Raw genomic sequence first — 21,735 nt, forward strand, 5'->3', positions numbered from 1 at the left:
AGCAGCTGTAATCTGTATCTGAAACACTGGAGCGAAGCTTGAAGAGCTCCAGGAATAGATGTGGTGATATAGTAGGTGCTGTTCTTTCCTCTGAGTCACTGAACCTGTTCCTCAGCATAACGCCAGAGCATCTTGACAGACAAACCCGTCCAAGGCTTTAACCACTTGTCATGGGATCTCGTGGCATTTTTCCTCATGTCTGTCTTTCCATCTTTCTGAAATCCTCCTTTTGAGAGCAATGAAACCTCTTTTCACCTCATTACTTATAATAACTTTACTGTTTAGATGGCATAACCAGCAGTATCAGTAATGTGTGGTGCCGTTTTCAAATGATAGCTGTGGGATTTTACAGAACCATCCTAACATAGACATCTGGGGTGATTAGTACCTTGCATAATAGCCTAAAATCCCTTCAGCTAGGTTAGCCTGTAGGACAGCTGTGCTCTCATTTGGCAACAGAGATAGTTCTAGGGTTCCAAGGTTTAAAATAAAAATTACGGCGGCAAAGGTGAAAACGCCATCGATATCTAGTCTGACTTCTCTTACGATTCTTAATGCACAGGCCACCAACTAAGACCAGCACTGAGTTAATCAATTTAACACTAGTGCTGCATTGCTTACAAAAGTAATGCTGATTGAGCCTACCATGATCTGAATTTATTCTGAGGATGTTCCCATGTATGCAGCTACCAATGCTGCTTTCTGTCACACTACATGCATTTTTATTGGAATATCCCTCAAAGAATCAATTTTGGGGCATGCCTCCCCCTAAATTTTAGGTACAGTGCACGTCATACCACCCATCCTATGTGTTTTGTACTATTTGTGCTTGTTGTGCCTGCTCATGTCACTTCTGTGTAATGAAGGACTGATAATCAGCACTTTTCAAAAGCAGTGCAATTAGAAATAACGAGAACATCTGGTAAGTCAGCAGTTTACTCCAAATGTTACTGTATCCACACTATGCTGATATATTTAGTTTAAAACTGAGAGTGTCCATTTATTTGAACATTAAGCTTTTTTTCTGTAATTTTAATATAGGTCCTAGGGATTTCAGCTGCTGCTGTACTGGGGCAATCGGCATTCTAACCGTGGACTTACTTAACTGGCCCCTGTGTGTTGCTGTCAACATGTTTAAACTTCATCTAGTTACTGTAGGAGTATGTTGTTGGAACAGTTAAATCTATCATAAGCATTTTCATTTCACAGAACATCAAATCTTAGTGCCAAATCCTTGGTATATTTAGCAGTCTTCAATACCAAAAGATTTAGGTCTCTATTAAAGCTATAGGGGAAAAAAAAACCTTTCGTTTTCCGTAATGAACATCCTCTTCCATTAACAGAGAGAAGCAGTAAAAACTGACTGCAAATCTGATCTCCTTACCCTCTTGATTTAAAAAATACAGTAATATGGCTATTTCTACTATCAGATCTTCAACACAGAATTCAGAAAAAGCTGTCATTCAACTCAACAGTAAGAACATCTAGGAGATAAAGGAACTAATTATATTTCAATTTAACATCAGTATTCGTAACTTATTTCTTTTTCCCTTAAACTTCCAATTTAATGATTTGTTTGTTTTTTCAGTCCCTGAGGTAGAAGGGGAAGTCGACAGCATTAGTGCCCTCTGCTCTCAAATCACCAATGCTTTCAGCACACCATCGGAAGATCCTTTCTCTTCAGCCCCCATGACAAAACCAGTCACAGTAGTTGCACCACAGTCCCCTGCCTTTCAAGGTTTGTGGTTTCTTTGCTTGCATGATGGTCGTGCTGAATGAGGCTTGAATGCACATAATGCTGCTTTCCAGTAGCACGTTGTCTTAATGTCTTGTGTAGTCCTGTATCTATATTTTGAGGGAATGCATCCTGCTTTATTCATCTATCTATCTTGTCTGCTGAGTTTTTATGTGTTTTTGTTTGTAATCTTTCACTAAAAGGTCATGCACCTACCACACGACAGTTACCTGTAAAAGGGCCTGGCTTTGAGATAACGGCAATTTCACATTCTGCCTACTGAAGTGTAATAACCTTAAGAACTGTGTCACAAGAACCACAAGGGAAGAGGATTGTGTACTACCGTATCATTGCACAGTGGAAACACTTTGATAAGTTGTGGAGAGATGCTGACTACAGAATGCTTAATAGTCTCTGACTATTAAGCAGTGACTGTGGTTCACTGTTTTTTTTTTTTTATACAAGTAGCTTGAGAAAAAGCTCTTCTTGTTAAATGTAGTTACTGTTACTTAGCATCTAAAATGTGCTCTTCCTTTGAATGTAAAATTAATCATGTTATTCTAACTTCTGGTGAGCCATATCCCTATAAAACCAGCAAATTTAACTTCAAGCTGAAGCAGGTATTATCAGAATGCAAGATCTCATCAAGTACATTTAAAAAAAAAAAAAAAAACAACCCACCTTCCTACAGTTCAGTTAAGAGTTGGCGTCATGAAATGGAATTTACTAGCTTTATCACCTCTCAGCTTTGTTTGGCGAATTTACACAAACCACTGTCATGTCTAAAATTGTTGTGTGTTGCTAGGCATGCAACTGGCCCACTAATATTCTTGTCATGTGCATGCCTTGCATGAATTAATTGCACTGATGTTGTCTGCTCCCATTTTAGTTAATGGCACTGCCTCTGCCTTCTGTGTGCTTGCTGCTAAACCATCCCAAGCCGCTGTAGTGTCCACAGCTATGCCAGTTCGTGAAACCAATCCCTGGGCTCATGCTCCTGCTGCTAGTACTGGAGCTGCAGCCATGGTCTCTGGTAAGACTGGAAGTAGATCCTGTGCATTTCTCTGAGAACTTGGATCAGAAGCATAAGTGAGCCCTTAAGACAACTGTCAATGCCACTTAATGAAACCTGGAGGGAACAGTGACAAAAGGCGGAAGTAGTAGCCTTTTGCGCAAGTGGATGGCGGGAAGCTATGAACTCGTTGGTTCCGAGTCTATAAGCTAGCTTTTTTTTTTTTTTTTAAATCTAAATCTTGACAGCTTTTTAGAAAATCTGATGCTTAAAAGGGAAGTAATGAAACAGTATGTGTTTGGGAATGAAGAGGAAAGAATCTCTCTGTGTACCCCAAATTTTTGTGTGTTCTTTCCACCAACCTAAGTAAGAGAGAGTACACCATTTCCTGGGGTAAGCTCAACTAGAAAAAAGCAACCTTGCTAGTGAAATAGGTTCTCTTTGGCCTTGTGAGAGTACCAGGCCCATTATCAGTAGGTCTTTCCCCATAACAGCAAGACCCTAAGCTCTTCCTCGAAGAGTTCCCACTGTAGAAAAACAACAGTAAACTAATCTTTAGGTGCAGGTTATCCAGTCTCTACAATCAGCTTAAATTAAGAGTACTGAGCAGTAATGATATTCTACTTCTGCAAAACACCTAACAACGTATGAACTGCAGAGCTGCGCTCTAGCATTCCTGGTTGCTTTTCTCATCACATTGGAAAAGCGGTGAGGTCCTACTGAAGGGAAAAGAGTATGTAAAACAGTAGGGAGAAGGACACCAATAGAATTCAGCTGATGGGAGATGGCTGTGAACTGTGGGAAGAATGGAAATGATGGTGAGTGATTATTTTTTAATTGTTGAAGATAAATGAGTTAAAAGCAGAGCTGTTTTTATAGGAAAAAAATCTGAAATATTAAGTGTTGAATATTGCAAAAGAATTAGAGAGGTTAACAGCCCGAGTTACATGTGGAGAGAGTAGGAAAGAGTGGAGATGAAGGACAAATATAAGAAAAGGGAGGCACAGTAAGTACAGTGTACATATATTGTAATTGGACAGATGTACTTCCTTAAATGTTCACGTATGTACTAGGAAGTGGTCACATTTCACTTTGACAGATATGTGATGGAAAAATGACTACTACCTTAACGCTTAATACAATTACATTACTGTCCTATAGAGAAAACCTTAATTTAGGACACACGGCAAGTGACCCTTAAAAACAGTACTGTATGGTTTTGTATTCTAACAATCCACCTGAGCTGTTTATTCAGAAATTGATACTTCTCTGTTGCAGGAATTAGTGGTTATGGACTAGGTCATTGCTGCTATGTAGTATGTGGCACTTCTGTGTGCCCTAAAGTCTCAGAAGTCTGCTATGAAAAAAAAAAAAAAACCTGCATTGTAGTGAAGAAGCTCTTCTCCATCCCTTCTTGACCAGTGTCCTTCTATAACAAAACAGTATACTAGGATACAAAAATATGCTTCCACCATTGGTTGCATCTGCTCAACTGTGGAGGGAGGGAGGCCTGACTGTTCTTGCATACATCCTGCAGTCTTTCTAGCTAGCACTGATAAAAGGGTGAGGAACAGAAGCATTAATGGCCTCCCCATGCTTTCCTTCCCAGGAGCTGAGTGGAGCACCTCCTCAGGTGCAGCCTCACCAAGTCTCTTCCAAGGAAATCACAGACGTACTCCTTCAGAGGCAGACCGCTGGTTGGAAGAGGTCTCAAAGACTGTCAGAGCCCAACAGCAGCCAGCCCCAGCCCCGCAGCCACTACTCCAACCTCCTCCAGCAACTTCCCAGTCAGCACCAGCTTTCCCAGTGAACACCTTCATTGCACCTCAGCCTGTGCCGGTTGGTGTGGTGCCGCCCATGCAGCCGGCATTTATTCCAGCTCAGCCCTATGCTGTAGCGAATGGAATGACCTATGCCGCTCCGAGCGTACCTGTGGTTGGAATCACGCCTTCCCAGATGGTAGCCAATGTCTTTGGTACTGCAAGTCACACTCCAGCAGCCCATCCTCATCAGTCACCCAGTCTTGTTAAACAGCAGACGTTCCCGCAGTATGAAACCAACAGTGCTACGACCAGCCCTTTCTTCAAGCCACCTGCACAGCATAACGGCTCTGCAGCTTTCAATGGAGTTGATGGTGGCAAATGGGCTGCAGAGGACAAGCATTCACAGCCTCCCGCAGCCGCTCCACAGGTAGACCCGTTTGAAGCACAGTGGGCAGCACTAGAGAGCAAGGCAAAGCAACGCACTAATCCCTCGCCAACTAACCCCTTCTCAAGTGATTTACAGAAAACATTTGAGATTGAACTTTAAACAGTCCTGCAAGGGTAAGTTGTATATTAGTAGAGAGGGATAAAGGGAGCTGGGGGAGGGGGGGGAGGGGCCTTGTTTCTGATCAGTTTGCTTTGATAATCCCAAAAAAAAGTCCCTTCAAATGAAAAATGGGTTAGGAAAAAGGAACAATCATGGGGAGGGTATAAACATACAAAGAATTGAATGTGCTATTCTTAAGAGGAGTCCTGAAACCAGCCCAGTCTGCAGTCCCTCCTCACTTGGAAAGCTGGAAGTCAAACAGAGCAAAGAAGGGCACCAGTCTCGAAGCCTGTTCTGCAGAGACATCAATGATCTCACAGAAAGGAAGACAAATATTGTACCTGTGTCCTTCACATGCCCTGTGAGTCCTGGACTTTGCCCCACCTCCACTCCCCCATGGGAAAGAGAGAGGTGTTGGCCGGGGGGGCGGGGGGGTGGAGTATGGGAGGGAGGTTGTCACCTGCTTAGCAAAAGCTAGGTTTGTGGAAAAAGTTGAGCTTCCATTTTTGAGTAACAAAGTGAATATTATATATAAAGAATAAAGTAAAGCCAAAATCTTTATTTTTATGCATTTAGAATATTTTAAATAGTTGGATATTAAAAGCTGTATGAGTTGTAAGTAATCTTGCCAAAGGTTAAAACCAAGGGTGGGGGGGGGGGAGGGCTGGATGTAAGAAATTGTACATAAGATTGATTTATCACTGATTCTTATTGTAAGTAATATTTTGGGGGGGATGGGGAGGGGAGAGAGGGGCCCAGCTTGTTCTTGTATCTGTTCATTGTAAGTAGCATATTGCAACAACAATCACAACCAGTAAGTCATTTTAATCATAGTTTTAAATAAAGAAAATTAAAGAACAGTATTGTCATGGTTTGAAAACCATGGGGAAAATCTACTGTTTTTTTTATTGGAATCAAGCTACATATTATATATGGTATGTTTATTTTCTTTCATGTATCACTGCGGTTTCCTTGTCTTAATCTATTGGTTCTAACACTACTGTGACAACTTACTGTAATCATATCTACAACCTGGGGCTGCCTAGGAACCCATTTTATGTTCGTCTGTCAATAGATCTTAGAGGTTTTTAACTTTGTTTTTATTTTTTTCCACTGATTTGTGAAACCTTGTGGTTAAGGCTGCAGCTGGTCCAGGTTCTGCCTCTGGTGACTTGTGAAATCCATCTCATTTTAACTTTACTTTTAAACTTTGGCCTTACAAGCAAATGTAAGTTATATATATTTGTACTGATTTATAATCTGCTTTAACAGAAATAAATGTTGGTGGTAGAAGTGCTGTCTGTGAAAGCTTTATTGTTCTCCATTTGGTTTTCAGGATTTGTCCTTTTTTGTTATTAGGTGAACACAGACAAACACTGCTTGCTAGCCTTGAAGCTTGACAATGGTATTTTAGTGGCTCTCTTTTTGTACGCCATATTACGTTACCTTGAACTTTAAGACCTAACTTGCAAATGTCCTTGCTATTTAAACCTCTAAAAAGGTGGGGTTTACTGAAACCATTAGATTCTAGTTTGCCTCGCTGAATTTTTCTAATGCTGACTATTTACTTAGAGACAAACATGAAGCCACTAACATTCAAACAGGGAAAAAAGAAAACTCATGTTGCTTTTCTTTCCCCTAGTATTAAAAGAAGTGAAGATCCCAATAGCCGTGTGAGCAGACAGTATATTTTCACTCCTTTCTGTTCTCCCAGTAAGTTGCTATAGACCTACCCTACGCATGTGACTGCTTCACACTGCATTCCTATGTGCACCAAACAGGTTAGGTATAGAGAAATGTCAGACCTTGTACCTGAAAGGGGAGTGTATTATTATAGAGGGATAAAGGAAGCAGAGGGGACTGTTTCTGAGCCTTTCCTTTAGCAATGCTTCCTTCCTTTTGCGCTTGCCAGCAGTTTCTGTTTCCAGGCAAGTACCGTGATGCTCAGTGATGTGGTCTAGAAAGCTGGGGCTTTTTTTTCCTGTATCAGTTCATGCATACCTGGCTTCAGTATGGCATGACTAGTAATGACCAATACTCCCTATGGTATTTGAGGTAGTACTGATGCTTTTTCAGCTTTCAAAAAGCAAACAAATATTTGTAGTCATGTGTGTAGAGATCTGATTTATATAAGACTAGAAAAAGCTATACATGCTTTTTTCCTCCCCTCCCCTATTAGCCCTTAAGTAAGTCTTTCACAGCAGTGCCCAAAGACCATCCAAAAATAGTCCAGTATATCTATACCCTTCTCCTGCCCTGAAGATAATAGCAAGGAAAATATGAGCTTCCTACAAACCATTCTTTAGGGAAGAAAAGTAACATCTTGGCACACAAATCAAAAGGTAAACAGCCAGTTAGAGACGTTACACAGAGACAAAAATCTCAGCTTGCCAAATAGAAGGAAAAAAAAAAAAATGGAAAAGACCTTTTATTTAACTATTACAGTGATGGTATGTACGGAGAGCTGCATGCCTTCAAATACAATCCTTATTACCATGGATACTCAGCAGAAAGAGAAAGTCAGAGAATAAACGCTCACTTAACCAAAGCATCCCCAGCATGAAATTAGAGTCCCGTCCAACAGACTACAGGTGGCAACTCTCAGAAGTCTTGAGAAAGAGCTCCTTGCATGTATATTTTATAACTATGCAGCTTAAATGAAAGCTGAACATGTATACTATTTAAATCTTATTTAAAAAAAAAAAAGCCTCTGACAAAGTAGAAAGGGATGTTACAGAAATTATTGCTTATGTTTGGCGAAAGTAAAAGGGAGGGGGAGGATGAAATACAGCTGTAGTCTACCTTTAATCACACTCCTGAAAAAGTTCACATGCGCTTGGTGGTCTCATCTCTGTTTCACTAAGACTAGCATTTACACAGGATGTGATTATTGTCTCAGAAGGTAGATTCATACTATTGTGTCAAATATGCTATACAGGAAAAAAAAAAAGAAGTGCTGTTTTGAAATGTTAAATGCAAATTTATGGACATATACAAGTAGAATTGATCTCTGGACTAGCTCATTGTTTTTAAATAACCAGTGATGGCAACTTCACAAACTTACAGTGTAACCCATCCTGTGATTACAGCAGAGGCTTTTTTTTTTCCCAATAGCCAAACTAATGGATCTTCACTGCAAAGTATGACTTTCTGCCTTCTAGCAAGCACAATTCTTCACTGACCTCTCAAAAAAAAAAAAAAATCTCTTTTTGAAAAAAAAAATCTGTCACGTCTCACTCCTTTACTGGTTTCCTTCTAGACTTTTCAGTGCGTTCACATCTTAAAGTATGGTGTCCAATCCTGAAGGCATACCTGTGCTGAAAAGAGTGCAATGCTTAGGTTAGTAATTCTTATTTTTAGATACAGCTGAACTGATTTACTGGATTTAGATTCCAGACCAGCTTTAGGCTGTCAAGCTTGGGGATTTACACCTGTGTATCACTGCTGCCCTGAGTGTTAATTCTGGACTGAAGGAGAGGAGCGTGGTGTGATCACAGTCCAGAATTACTTCCTTAAAAGCCTTAAATTAAAGTAACAAGTCAGGGGGAAAAAGAAAAGAAAAAACAAAAAAAAAGAAGCCCACCCTCCCCAAGTCCCCCAAACCCCTAGCATCATGCATCAGTGTACTAGTTTATAGCTACACCTATACATAGAGTAAATAGGTGATGTTGCTGATTGATTAATATGATTAACCCATCCAAGTCTTAGTAAAGGAGTTTGGAGTGCGGAAGGAGGAAACGCTAGGAATAATGTGAGGGTAAAACAGTGCTGTTAAGGCTGTTTTAAAAAAAAAAAAAAAAAAAAAGGACCAAATGCTCCTAAGTTACAGTTCCATTTCCAGATACTGAAGACATCATGGGCCTTCCCTGGCTCAACAGATTCTATCACTCCTAAGAATTTCTCTTTCAGAGCCTCTTATACATGCTAGCTGTCACCCAGTGTCGCTCTTGACATTCTGGATGCTTTTCAGCTATAGCTGCTCTACATCTGGAAGTTCTCATTTGTTAGCTCGTAACAGCAGGAATTAGCCCAGGCCGCATGCAGAGCCAGGCTTTCCTGGAGTTAGAGTGGATCATGGGGAGGTTTATTCTTCTGGCAAGTAAGTCAGTCACCCCTGCATCTTGTCCTCTCCAAGCACAAACCCAACACAAGGCTACCACAGATCCCATCTTTGCATTAAATTCAACAGTACAATTTTGGTTTCTAAAAAAATAAAATAAATCTGATGAGTGATACCTAAACTGCAGCAGAACAGGTAATAGTGTTATATTCATCTAAATTATCCCTACCATTTAGGTAGGGCTAAAGTATTCTTTTTTTTTTGTCTTGTGTTTTTTTGTAAAGCATTGCTTCTGCATTTCACTCCAAAGCCGAATACGTTCAAGTAGAGCCAAGCTGACCCAACTAGAAATTTGCTTAAGGGGGTACTGGAGTAAAACAACTACAGTACGTGACTTTATGGATGCATTCCTGGTAACCTCATAGACCCCCAAACACTAATCTTACATGCATGATGCTGTTCATGTCCAGTCTTTTGCATTTAGATGGAAACTGCTCCCCAAAATTATAAATGCTCCTCACTGATTTGTGCTTTAGTTAAGACGCTTCAGGCCCATCTTTGAACACTTGAAAGATTGTATTTATTTTAAGAGCATTTTTCTTTTGCTTATGTGAACAACTGGTCTCTCCCTCTTTCATGTTGGTTATGTGCCTCCTGTAAAGTCCCAGAATCCTTATGTTCCCAGTGTCAACTTGTTCTGTGAGTTACAGCAGCTATCGTTCAGTGAAGAGATGGATTGATTAGCTATTGCAAGGCACATGGTGGGGAAAAAAAGAATTTTGCAATACGCTTGAGGGTGGTGGTTCTCCCATCTTTGAACAGTTACACCCACTGTGCTGTTAAATTCACCCTCTTGAACTTTCAAGCAGAACAGAGCTCCCAAAACAGCTTTAGGCAGTAAAAGGACAGAGCTTCTGTCTTGCAATCAGTCACCTGTATACTTTCATGTAGCCTTGGAGGTAGGTGTCTGTCACCCGTGGTGATGAGGAGGGCTGGCCTGTGACTGGTAGCGAGAACAGCTGGCGCAGCAGAAGCTGGAGTAGTATTCGTTACTGCAGAGCTGGGCCTGCAGGATCAGATCACAGTTGGCGAGGTGTGGCTGGTCCACGCACTCTCTACTCAGGTCCACAACATGATTCACAGCTGCTGCAGCCAAGCAAAAGAGAAGAGGGACAAACAGGTCTGCATGAAGCCAGCTGAAAATCCATTGCCAGGGCCTGACCCTCAGGTTTCCATTTCCCTCCCAGAAGAACACAGCAGGTTCCTACTTTCTCCACCTTGCAGGTTCTGAGGGGATTATTTTAAACATGGTCCAATATCAAGGATGAGAGGGACGCGTTGACACCTCTTAGATACGAAAGGAGGATGGAGTTTCTGGGCCTTAACATCTCTTGAGGAGAGACCTCTCCACACCCTACGAAAAGCAGGCTGGATGGTGTCCAGAGGCCAGATATCATTCTTGCAGCCAAACATTTTGCCATTCAACCGTGGTGTTTTGCCCTCAGGAAGTTAATTAAGTTCTCAGTGCCCTGGTAAGGGGGTTGTCTCCACCATCCTGCTTTTATGGCCAGGGAAAGCTGGCATCTGCTTCCCTCAGCCAGAGGCAGGTGGTGGATGGGCACACTCAATGGGCAGACTTACAATAACGGCCAAGAGGCTGGCACTGTACTGGGGGCAGGAGGGAGGACAAGCTGTACTCACTTGTAGGCCTGCTCCTCATCACTTTCACCTCTGTGCTGGCACTGACAGAGTTGCTGCTGCTGTAGGCGCTGCATGTGTAGGATCCCTCGTCAGCCTCTTGAACATTGCTTATGATCAGGCTTCCATCCTGGGACAGGTGGATGTGGTGGCCATCTGCCCGCATTGGGACGCCATTCCTGCAGTGAAAAGCATTTCATACTGTTATTCCCACCATGGGAGCTAAGGAGCTCTGTGCTGTGTGGGAACTTAGGCTTTGTGAAGGGGGTGAATTTCTACAAACTCAGCACAAAGGAAGAGGAAGTTTTCTTTTGCCATGACCTAGTTCTACAATTGGATAGTAAAGCAAGCCTGAGTGAGTCTGCACCAGCCTACTGTCTCTGTGGGGAGCAGCTAGCTGTGTGCTCTGTAAAGCCTTTTCCTCTATTACACGTTTTTGAGGTTTAAGGGAACTAAGAGAAGATGAATTGTGCCTTTCCTTCTCTCTCGGTTGTGGTCTGGCAATGAGTGTTTGGCTGGCATTGATAGTAAGTAGTGTGCCCTCTTTCCTCCTCCTCAAAAAGTTTGTTTTAAAAAGTGTTAGAGAAATCAGCAAGATTGTGTCTGCTCTGTTCTTCCCGAAACACTCTGTGCACAGCAGGAAAACCACCTGCACTCTGAACTGCCAGTTACCAAGGAAATAAAATCTGATTCACTGAAAAGGGTTTCCTCAAGACTCTAAAACTTGCATTGCTCTGTTAACTCAAATATCAAACTTATTTATGGAAGAAAAGCTCTCTTTGTGAGAAGGCCCACTTCAGTCCTACTCCTTGGAGTCAAGGGACTTGAACAACTACCAATCCATCTCTCTGGATCCTTTGCAAGAAGGCTCCAAAACAGAACTGATTATTTTCAAGTAGGAAAAAAACAACAAACACCTCCCCCACTCTCACACAAATTCAGAGTTTCTCTGTAAGAAGAGAGGACACAGATTCTCTCTTACACTTAATGAGACCCTTTACGTTCTCCCTTACTCCCATTTGACCGCAGAGGCAGAGAATTGTCCCAGCAGGAAGGCTGGAGGAAGAGCAGCTGTTATTGTATAGGCTAAAACGTTTGCTAGGCTCAGCCAGTGAGAGAACTTTATAGAGACTGACTAAAGGTCTTCCTCTGCTCATGCACTTTAATTTTTGCTATTGTAACGTCACTAGTTCTCCAGCATGGAGCCTTCCTGAGCTCCATGCATTCTTAGCTCAAAATCCACTCTCCTCCTCGTTTTGCTGGAACATGGACTTGGTGAACTCCATCCCCCACAGGGATCTTGCCGAGGACTTTTAAGGGAATAGCAAAGACAATTAGAAAGAGTGGAAAACACTGGCTGGGGCTGAGAAGAACCCTGAATCCCTCCCTGGTCTGGCAGGCATCTGCATTACTATTTGGAGGATAAGTGATGAGGTTCAGAAGAGGAAGAAAGGGAAGTTCTGTCTCATTTTTGCTTACCTTGACCACCTTATGTTCACGTTGCTACTGGTCACTGTGCAATGAAGTTGGGCAGTCCCTCCCTCGGGTATTGTGATGCTTGGCAGAAGACCAGTGATTCTCAGCTCTCCTGGACCAGAAAGGAAATCATCACCACCTGGAAGACAATCCCGTGTTGCCTCCAGTAGCAGGAGCATTCTCCTATCAGAAAAGTTCAACTTATGCTACCATGAGCTACACAGCTCCTAGGTCCTGAAACAACATGTTTGGAGCTATTGCAGCTGTTCCTGTGGGGAATATGGTGTTTCTTAAGGGCTTTGTCCCAAGCCAGAGCAAGCAGCAGAGGCCTCAAAGAGCTTTTTCCTCCACCTGGACTCAAGCAGATCACATACACAGAAGAACCACTTCCTTTAGCTCCTCTTGCTCCTGAACCCATTCACCCCACTATCCGAGAAACAAGGCCCTGAGAAGCAACTCTCACAGTGCTATCAGCCCTCCCTTCTCAGCTGCCCAGGATCTACTATGCCCATGCAGATTTTGTACCATCTGGTAAAACAACTCACCATTCCCTTGACCTCAAGCTGCCTGTTAAATGCTAGGTGTGAAGCCAAGAGGCACGGCCAGAGGTGATACATGCATGCATGCTGCCATCACTCCCCCCCCGCACTGTGTGCATACGTGTGTGTGTATGTGCGTGCGCACAAACATGTAGCACTTCCACCCGCCTGGTACCTAGAGGTCGGAACAGGACCTGGCGCTGGTCCTGGTCACGTCCATTTGAGGCGATGCAGGTGAAGAAGCCAGTGTCTTCAGGGCTGACCCGGCTGATCACCAGGGCCCCGTCTGACTGCTGCCTGTGCCTGCAGGACAAAGCCAGAAACCTTCTCAGCCAATGCGTGGCCCAGGACAGGACTCCAGCCACCAGAGCTGGAGCCAAGCCCTGTGCACAGCTTTTTGGTGACACCCTCCAAAAAAAGGTTTAGCAGCAGTTCAGTTCTAACTATAATGCAATCCCCGTCCTCAAATCCCAGCACTAGTGCCGCAGCCTCTGGAAAAGCTCTCTGCTAGAGCAGGCCCTCTGGGAGCAAGGGAGTTAGAGGAGTTGCAGGACAGCAGCATCAGTACCCAGGAAAAAAATTCACTGCAGGTGCCCCAATCTTTTCACTAGTAAATATGTCCCCTCATTCACTGACCAGCTGTTTTTTGGCAAAATGACTTGCCATGTGTCCTCCTTCTGCTAATCTTGTAGCTGAACAAATTTCAGCTTTGGCTCACTTGTGCGCCCTGTATCACAGCTGTTCACTTGAGGGTTTGCTGTTGAGGCTTTGCTCTGTGAGCGAGGCCAGGGAAGTTGCACAGTACTTGCCTGGCCCCAGCAGACGAAGCTGCCCGGCATGAAGCAGGACAGGTCCTAGCTGCATGGCCAGCAGCTCCGCTCTCTCAGGGAGGAGACACAGGGAGGGCAGGGGGAGAAGAGGACTCTCCTCCTGGTGAACCTGCTTGTGGCATGTGTTGGAGCAGCCAGGGGCTCACCTGGGAGAGGAGAGGGGCTGCCCATCCTTCTGCCACTCAATGGTGAGAGTGGGCGACGCTTCCACTGTGCAGGGCAGTCTGACTCTCTCCCCAACATTGGCCTCCATTACCGAGGGCTCACTCTTATCCATTAGCAATCTGCAAAGCACACATCCACAAGCATTGCAAAAGATGCAGCAACTTCCGTGTTCAGTGTTTGACCTTCAACACAAGGTCTTGTTTTAATTGTAAGCCTTATTTTGGGCTTCCAATGGGAAAGGGCAGCCTCTGCCCTTCCCTCAGAGTTTGGATATTTGTTGTTACTAACTTCCACTCCCAGGAAAAAAGCAGTCTCCATCAAATCCTTAACCCTTTAGAAACAGCAGCTCAGAGTATCTCTCTATCCCATAGCATCCCCCCAGCTCACAGCCTAAGAAGTGTTAAAAAGGGAGCGCATGGTGAGCGGCACAAAGCCCTGGAGAGTAGAGCACTAAGCAAGCTTCCCCCAAGGTGCTTGTATGGCACGCAAAAATGAGCAAATTTTTTTTTAGGGTGTGAAGAGCCCACTGCAATCACTTGTCTGACAGCACGCAAGGCCTGGGAGCTGGTCATCCACTGCGCTCTGCAGAAAGGCTGAGCTCAGGCTCTCGCACTATTCACCTGCTTGTGCTCTCTGCTCTCTTGTAACTACAGATAAACACCATTTCAGAAGGGAACTAAACCCTGACATTCTCAGAGTCAAAGAAAGCATCGTTTCCCCCACCCCCATTCTCTGACCTGAATTCTTGATCTCAAAAAACAAAACCAAAGAGCCTTAATTCAGTGCTCTTAATTCAATGAATCACTTATTTCTGCAGAAGGGCAGAAGCAGCTAAGGAGGTTGCTGGAATGTTCAGCAAATTGGCTGGGTTTTAGGTCTGCAAACTCAAAAGAAGGAAGGGATCATCAGATCATGGTCGCATTTAATCTAGAGCCCCATCAGGCTGCATTTACGGGCAAATGGAATTTTTTTACCCTTTCATTTCCGCAGGGTCAAGTACCACCACAGAAACATGACAGAAGCTACAAAATAGCTTCTGGTGAGGAGATAAGTTTTGAATCAAACTGGTTTGTTCACAAAATGTTTAAGACAAGTGGGTGGGGCCTAAAGTATCTGCAGCTTTAAAAAAAAAAATATATATATTTTATGCTAGTCTCATTTGCTTTGCTCTCTTTCCAGAAGAGGCTTCTCTTTCTGACTACACTAGCTTGAACAGCTAAGGGTGCAGCACCTCACACTTCTACTTTCCTTTCAATCTAGACCCAGGACCTTACCAGCCCTCAGCGCTCCTACATCAAGATGCCATATGGTTCATCAGCTGGGCATGGTGGACAAACGGTTGCTGTATGCGAACTCACCTGTATGTGAGTTGTTGATGCACAGAGGAACTGGCTGCCTCTACAATTTTACTGCCTCTGGATAGCTCTCGCTGTTGCTCATTTTCCTTGTAAACGGCCCGACCTCTCTCTCTCTCTGCCAGAACAGCACCCTGGTACTCTATTCAAAACAAAATGCATTATGTGAATAAAAAGATCCTTCACACTGTGTCGTCTTGCGTAGGGTTTCTATGAGCTTGGGAGAGCTTGCTGAACTGGGGCCAAAGAGCCCTGCAGCCATCTGTTTTCTGGCTGACTAGTGCAGTAAGCCTGCACCACCTATTAATGGGAGCCACAGACCTGCAGGCATGCAATTTTAGACTCTTTTCTCTCCTCTGTCAGTGGATAAGTTGCAGCATCCCTTAGGCCACAATGCCTTCTGCCCATGTGCCATTGCTGTGACAAAACAAATCTCAGAGATCAGAGGCCACAGGGTGGCTGCTGGCCCATCTTTTAAGACTAATCTTTTTTATTTTTTTATTTTTTAAATAAGGCACATTTTTTCAAAATGAGGAGTAGTCTGTTATCCAGGAGGTAGCAGAAGAACCTGTTTGGGCAAAATACAAAACATAACAGGCCAGCCTGTTGCCTTACAATGTGAGAGGTAGGACCTGGGAAACTGCAGAAACCCCTTTGCTGGAGCCTCCTGTCCCGGATCAGAAGGCAGCCGACGGTGCTCAGGCAGGATGACATTATCACTGTGCTGGAAACGGGGCTGGCAACCAGCAAGCCACAAGACCAGGGAAGGGGTGGCACTATAGCTGAGGAAGTGCTTTAGGGCAAAGGCTTTATCATGAAGCAACACCAAAGGGAGTCCTGTTGCCTCCGCGCTCCCCTGGCAGCCCCACAGCGGAGGAGACCTGCTGCTGCGACCAGCTCTCAGGAGGGCATTGCCACAGAGCGAAGGCAATGCTGCCGGCACAGCGCGGCAGCAGAGGAAGTTCCACTCGCTCCTGCAATTGGCTTTAATCGCTTCTGTTGTCAATGACTGTCAAGGAGGAGCCCAGGGCTACCACTTTGGTCTTAAGTGAAAGATAAGTCACCTAGGATCTGTAACTGAATCTGTCGTCTCTCCGGTCTCTCTGTCCTCCCGTTGGAAATGAGGCACGTGTAAGTCCCCGTGTCCTCCGACTTGATGTGGCTGATCACCAAGGAGCTGTCAGACTGGTAGGTGTGCCTGTAACAGGGGTAGGGATTAGCTCCCTCTGCCCAGCCAAGGGCTTGGTGGCCCTTCATGCTGATGTTACAACCACGAATATGTAGTGCCAGCTTAGAAAAACAAAACCCCAATGACCACAGAGGAGGAGTCATGGGCAGAGAAAATAACTGAGGCAGAAAAGAGGTCAGGAGCAGAGAGAAAGCTGAGATGGGAAAACAGGAAGCTGCTTTCAGCAGTCTTCTCCTATGAGGAGGCAAGCTACCCTTCCAGGCAGGGGCTTGAGCCCCCCAGTCATTTGCAAACAGAAAAGCAGAAAAGGGCACTGTTCTTAACTTTGATTTCCATAGCACAAAACGACTGTTTAGCTCCAAACTGCTACAGGAAACAGAACTTCTCAGGAAAAGTAGGCTTTAAAAATAGTTTAAAAAACATTACATTTTAGGTAGGAGTAAAAGAAACTTCCAGACACAGGAACTCTGAGTCATTTGGCTGCCAACTTCACCTTGGACTACTGACTGAGTGCTGCCCCAAGAGGGATCCTACGCAGCCTGTATTTTTCTGTCTAACTGCCCACGCATCAGCTCTCGCTGGTGCCTTGCAGCACCCATTCTGCCCCCTAACACTAGGCAAAGGCCTCGGTGCTACTGCAGAGCTTATCTGTCCCTGCTGCGCACAGGCCAGGCAGAGAGCTCATGTACAGGGGCTCTCTTAGGGCAGTACGTGGGCTTGTTTATTCATTAACTTTTTTTTCCTTTTTAAGAACGTTAACAATGAGATTACAAAGAAAGTGGGCAAGCGTATTTGGCACCCTGCCCAGCAAGAAGTGTGAACTCTGCTCTAAAATGAGGAGAGCTGAGCTAACCTGTCAGAGGAGACCGGCCGCCCATCCTTCATCCACTCCACTCTGGAGAAGGGGAATGTGCCTGTCTTGCAGAACAGCTGGATGTTTTGGCCCACAGCTGCTGTCAGAAGAGAGGGCCTGCCTTCCTCCAGGACAACTCTGAAAGAAAAAGCAATTTCATCACTTGTACCTCTGCTGCCCTCCTCTTCTCTAGGTCCTCTAATGCAACTCTGGAGGACAGTCACGACCCACAGCGCAAAGCAGGACTTGCTGCCCATTCAACTCTGAGCAGATGCACTAGATAACACGCGGACAGCCCTCTCCTACATGGCAAAGGATGGTTTGGACAGACTGAATGCTGCAAGAACTCCAGGGCAGAGGTAGGGACTCCTCCAGCTTCTCTCCTCTGAAGGAACTGACTTCAGCTCTTGGGACCACAAGTGGTCTCTGTGCAGATACACACTGATCTAGCTCTACACACTCCTAATTTTCAGGGTGACACCGTCCCTGACCCAAACTCCATACCTGAAAGTCCTCCCTAGAACAACCCACTGCTGCTCCATGCAGTGCTGAGTAAAGGCTCCAAAGTCAGAGTTAGCTAAACAAATTGGTGGGAACAAGTAAAATGCCTATGGATTTACATTCATAGCAAAATAACGCCTCCCAAATAAGGGCTCCAGGATCCTGCAGTCCTTTCACAGACAGTACTTCCAGTGCTGACAGAAAGTAGGAAGAGTGCAAGGAAAGAGAGATCAGATATCCTCAGGGCCTGAATAACTTGATTTTCCAAAGGGACATATGTAGAGCCAATCTGTTGCATGGTATTCCCAATTAGCTAGTCCTGGATGGGGCAATACTCCCACTCCAGGGGAAGCTGCACTGGGGCTCACCATCAGCTGGCAGAGCAGAAAAAAATCACCTGCGCAGAGCTCGTGCTGGGAAGGAGCCTGCGGATGCCTGGTGCCCAAGTCCCTCCGTCATGGAAGCATCTGCTCCAAAAGCCTTATGCCACTGCTCTCCTTCACGGGGCAGTGCTTGCCGGCCACTGCCACTCTGCCTCTCTGAGTGCTCAGACACTGTTGTTTCCTGCACCACGTGTGGTTGGCTTAGGTGGTCCAGTCTCCTTTCTACACCACCCTCAGTGCGCTGTGCACCCCAGCGCCGGCTGTCCAGCACACCAGTCCTTGGCAAAGACTCTGGCAGCACATCGCTTCTCCAGCTGTCCACCCTGCGGCTGTCTCGTGTGGAGTGCAAAGCCCCATAGGCTCTTCCTTCTTGGCTGTGACTCGCAGACTCTCTCAGGGATGGCTGCTGCTGGCCCTGAGCATCCCCTTGGCGAGTGCGGGAATTAGCGTGCTGGCGCTGCAGGGTCCCTGCGCGAGGAGCATGCTGGTGCTGCTGGGGACTGACCCCCGCAGGGTCCTGGCACACTGTCATGCACTCCTCCTCTGAGGCAAAGCTGTTCTTATTGCCATGACAGCCGCCGTACCAGAAACGGTTGCACCTGCCAACAACAGCCACAAAGTACCAGCGAGTTGTCCAGTCTGTGCAGGGGCCGTGGGCACTAGGCAGCAGGCATATGACAGGAAAGGCTATCAAAAACAGCAGAACAAGGTGGGATGTTAGGGTCATGACACACAAGGGTTCGGCTGCTTCAAGCGTCTACCTAGATGATCTGATGGGCCTTGTGCGCAGGGTGCAGGCCGGAAAGTAGGACACCCGAGTTCTGCACTGAACTCTGCTTTGAACTCAGGTCACCTGCTCAGATGTTTCCTTCTGCCCCCGTTTTCACACTGACAGAAGGAGAACCAACCTCAGGAACATTTCTGAGTCTGAACTGACTAGACATTAGATACTAGACTGACGCTTAACAGCCTTTTGCAGGGAATTCTGCCACTGGAGGTCGGCGCTAGGACTTCCTCCCCCTGCAAGGGGCACAAGGCACATTTCCAGCCCAAAGAGCAAGCGGATCAGATACAGTTGTACAAAGGCTCCACTTCTCCTAAACCCAGGTAACTGATCTGGAACGCTGCAGGCAGCATCAGGGCGTCCTCTCGGGGTAAACAGACCCCAGGAGTCCTACAAACTAACAGAGGTTACGGGAATCTGGGTCTGTCAAAATATGAGTGGAGGATGACAAGAATTTCTGTCGTGGACCACAGAACTGAACCATATGGCAGCTTCTATATGCTCCCTCAAACCTCTCCTTATCTGAATCATCAGGCAGGACTTCTTCGCAAGGAGATGATTTACTATATTTTACAGAGAGCAAAGCCTCTGCACGGGAAGTGTCTCGTAGCCTGCTGAATGCTGTACAACTCTTCCTACATTTCTAAATCAAGAAGCCAAAGCATCACTTACGGTAGCTGGGCCTACTGAGACATCCTTCCCCTTGAGGGCCTGAAGCTGAAGCGATGTTGTCAAAACAGCAGCCGTACATCGAAGCGCGGCATTCGCCTGAGGGATGCTGCTGGGACAAGGCTTGGCTTGCCTTAGAGACAGGAATCAAAAGCCAAAAGTTACCATGCAGACATGAGGACAGTAGCACGTGCAAGGCACCGTATACAAGCTGTCGGCTGCAGAAGGCCAGCTGTTAGAGGAACCACTGTTCATTTGTTTGCTTCCTAGAGACTTTCACACTGGGGTGGGGGGAACTTGGCTTTCAGTTGTGGCGCCAGAGTTGCACTTCTTCACAAAACAGATCCAGCCAGCTCAGCAGCAGGCCAGTTTTCTCAGCTATCCCCACCAAGCACCCCAAGCTATGACCCCTATTTTGCCTTTGATTAGTTTGCAGAGATGAACAACAAGGGTAATTACTAGTGGCAGTGTACTTCCCGTTTTTTCCCCCTGGAAACTGGATGGCAAGCATCTGCCAGACAGGAATTTGACTACTCAGGATTATTCAGCCAGTTCTACAAAAGATGTTCTGCTGCTTCTCAGACAGCAGCCATGCTCCCACTCTGTCTCCTGCTTACAGAGGATCACCAGTGGATCCACCAGACTGAGCAGGAGCAAAGTTGGTCAGAGGACCTGATGCCATGCATGGAGTACTGGTTCTCCAGCATTACTGGCAGAGATGAAGTACAATAGAAACCTATAATCTGAGTCACCATTGCCAGATCCGAATCCTGCTATCTGATGGGCTATTACAACCCAGAGAGTTTCTGTACTTACTGTTGGAGCGGCTGCAGTGGGCTGACTTCTGTTCACTTGAACATTTCTGTAACGCTGTGGGCATCCCATGTTGTTTGGACCCTGGGCAGACGATATTCCGTCAGGACAGCATCCGTACCTGCAGGCAGAGCACAGAAGGGCTGCAGCAAGACCTGACCTACCTGACTCAACAAGCACAGCCTCTAAACATCAGTAAGCCCCCAGGAAAGGCGATGCTTCCCTGCTCAGGCCTATCTACTTCCAGCTACCTGCTTCGTTGACAGGTGCCAAAGGGGCAACCTCTCCCCAGAGGGCCTGAAGCTGGAGTGTGCCCATCCGGGCAGCAGCCGTGGGGGCTCCGATAGCAGTCCTGAGAGCCGGTCCCTGCAGCGAGGTCCTGAGGGAAGTTGAGCTGTCGGGAACCTGATAAGCGTGACTGGGATTCCCAGCGAACCGGCAAGAAGTTGGTGCCACGGTCCTCGGTGGACTGAATGTGGTGATTCCCAGAGCTACTACGGACCATGGAGCTCCCAGGGAGCGTCCTTTCATCACCAGAATCTGGGGAGAGAACTCCTTAAAGCATGCAGGTTAGCATCAGATCTGGTCAATTTTCCTCATCTCTCCTTTCCTTTACCAGGCACAGGCTACAGGGCAGGCTTTTCTGTATCAGGGTTTCACCCGAGCACGTCTTTTGGCCCACCGTTCTGGATCTGGTTGTCCTGAGGTTCCTTTCCTCACTGCCCTTAGGAAAAGTCTCTGAGAGCATTCTTCCTGCTGTCCCATGAGAAATCACCTGCCACATTACTGTGGTCCTCTCACAGTGGACACACGATCCTATCTTCTTCCTGTGATCTGCACTGGGCAGCATTTTTCTCAGCCAGCACTTAAGTCATGCTGCCAGAAACTGGGATCTATATATTGCACAGTCTTCTGTATGCACGCATTCAGATAGCGTTCACTATTGGTGTAAATGAATCCATCCTTTGTCCCTGGCTCCATGAATTTCTACAAGCCCATGAAGAGGACGAGAGGAAGGGAGAAAAGGAGGAGCCCTTCCCTTACCACACCCTGTTTCACATCCACCATCACCAAAAACACAAACATAATCCTTCCTAACCTGTGGCAGGGCTGTTTGGGTTGTAACGCGTCAGCAAGGACTGGCGGGTGACATCATATCCCATCGTGTCCTGCATACTGGGGACCTCTGCAAAGAAAAACATGCACAAAATTAGTGCAGTTAGTCCAGCCCTATGTTCCAAGAATTGCAAACGCATGAACGGGAGACTGAAAGAGTCAACAGGGCACTGCAGCTGATGAATATGTTCCTATTCTCCTGGAAGAGCTAGTGAACAGCAACTGGATTGACTGGATCACCTGTGAT

General features: G+C 45.8%; 2 protein-coding genes across 32 annotated transcripts in view; one reads left to right on the forward strand and one right to left on the reverse strand.

Annotated features, from left to right (window-relative positions):
- NUMB (NUMB endocytic adaptor protein) overlaps positions 1-6,350 on the forward strand; it is a 107,761-nt gene extending 101,411 nt beyond the window's left edge. For 4 of the 8 annotated variants that reach the window (XM_068946075.1, XM_068946077.1, XM_068946079.1 and 1 more), the window contains 3 exons: positions 1,589-1,738; positions 2,625-2,768; positions 4,357-6,350. In XM_068946075.1, the coding sequence (XP_068802176.1) occupies positions 1,589-1,738; positions 2,625-2,768; positions 4,357-5,057 (995 nt within the window). In that variant the 3' untranslated portion in view covers positions 5,058-6,350. The remainder of the gene's footprint in view (positions 1-1,588; positions 1,739-2,624; positions 2,769-4,356) is intronic. The other 4 variants (XM_068946081.1, XM_068946082.1, XM_068946080.1 and 1 more) reach the window with 2 other exon arrangements.
- PAPLN (papilin, proteoglycan like sulfated glycoprotein) overlaps positions 5,998-21,735 on the reverse strand; it is a 59,500-nt gene continuing 43,762 nt past the window's right edge. For 9 of the 24 annotated variants that reach the window (XM_068946065.1, XM_009670420.2, XM_009670418.2 and 6 more), the window contains 14 exons: positions 21,472-21,558; positions 20,624-20,927; positions 20,376-20,493; positions 19,563-19,692; positions 18,121-18,793; positions 17,223-17,360; positions 16,245-16,378; positions 15,184-15,322; positions 13,807-13,944; positions 13,006-13,133; positions 12,295-12,430; positions 10,819-10,994; positions 10,051-10,263; positions 5,998-8,374 (listed from right to left, as the gene is read on the reverse strand). In XM_068946065.1, coding sequence (XP_068802166.1) covers positions 10,088-10,263; positions 10,819-10,994; positions 12,295-12,430; positions 13,006-13,133; positions 13,807-13,944; positions 15,184-15,322; positions 16,245-16,378; positions 17,223-17,360; positions 18,121-18,793; positions 19,563-19,692; positions 20,376-20,493; positions 20,624-20,927; positions 21,472-21,558 — 2,477 coding nt within the window. In that variant the 3' untranslated portion in view covers positions 5,998-8,374; positions 10,051-10,087. The remainder of the gene's footprint in view (positions 8,375-10,050; positions 10,264-10,818; positions 10,995-12,294; positions 12,431-13,005; positions 13,134-13,806; positions 13,945-15,183; positions 15,323-16,244; positions 16,379-17,222; positions 17,361-18,120; positions 18,794-19,562; positions 19,693-20,375; positions 20,494-20,623; positions 20,928-21,471; positions 21,559-21,735) is intronic. The other 15 variants (XM_068946063.1, XM_068946070.1, XM_068946073.1 and 12 more) reach the window with 10 other exon arrangements.

Source organism: Struthio camelus, chromosome 5, assembly GCF_040807025.1.
Source record: "Struthio camelus isolate bStrCam1 chromosome 5, bStrCam1.hap1, whole genome shotgun sequence".
NCBI classification, from domain to species: Eukaryota; Metazoa; Chordata; class Aves; order Struthioniformes; family Struthionidae; genus Struthio; species Struthio camelus.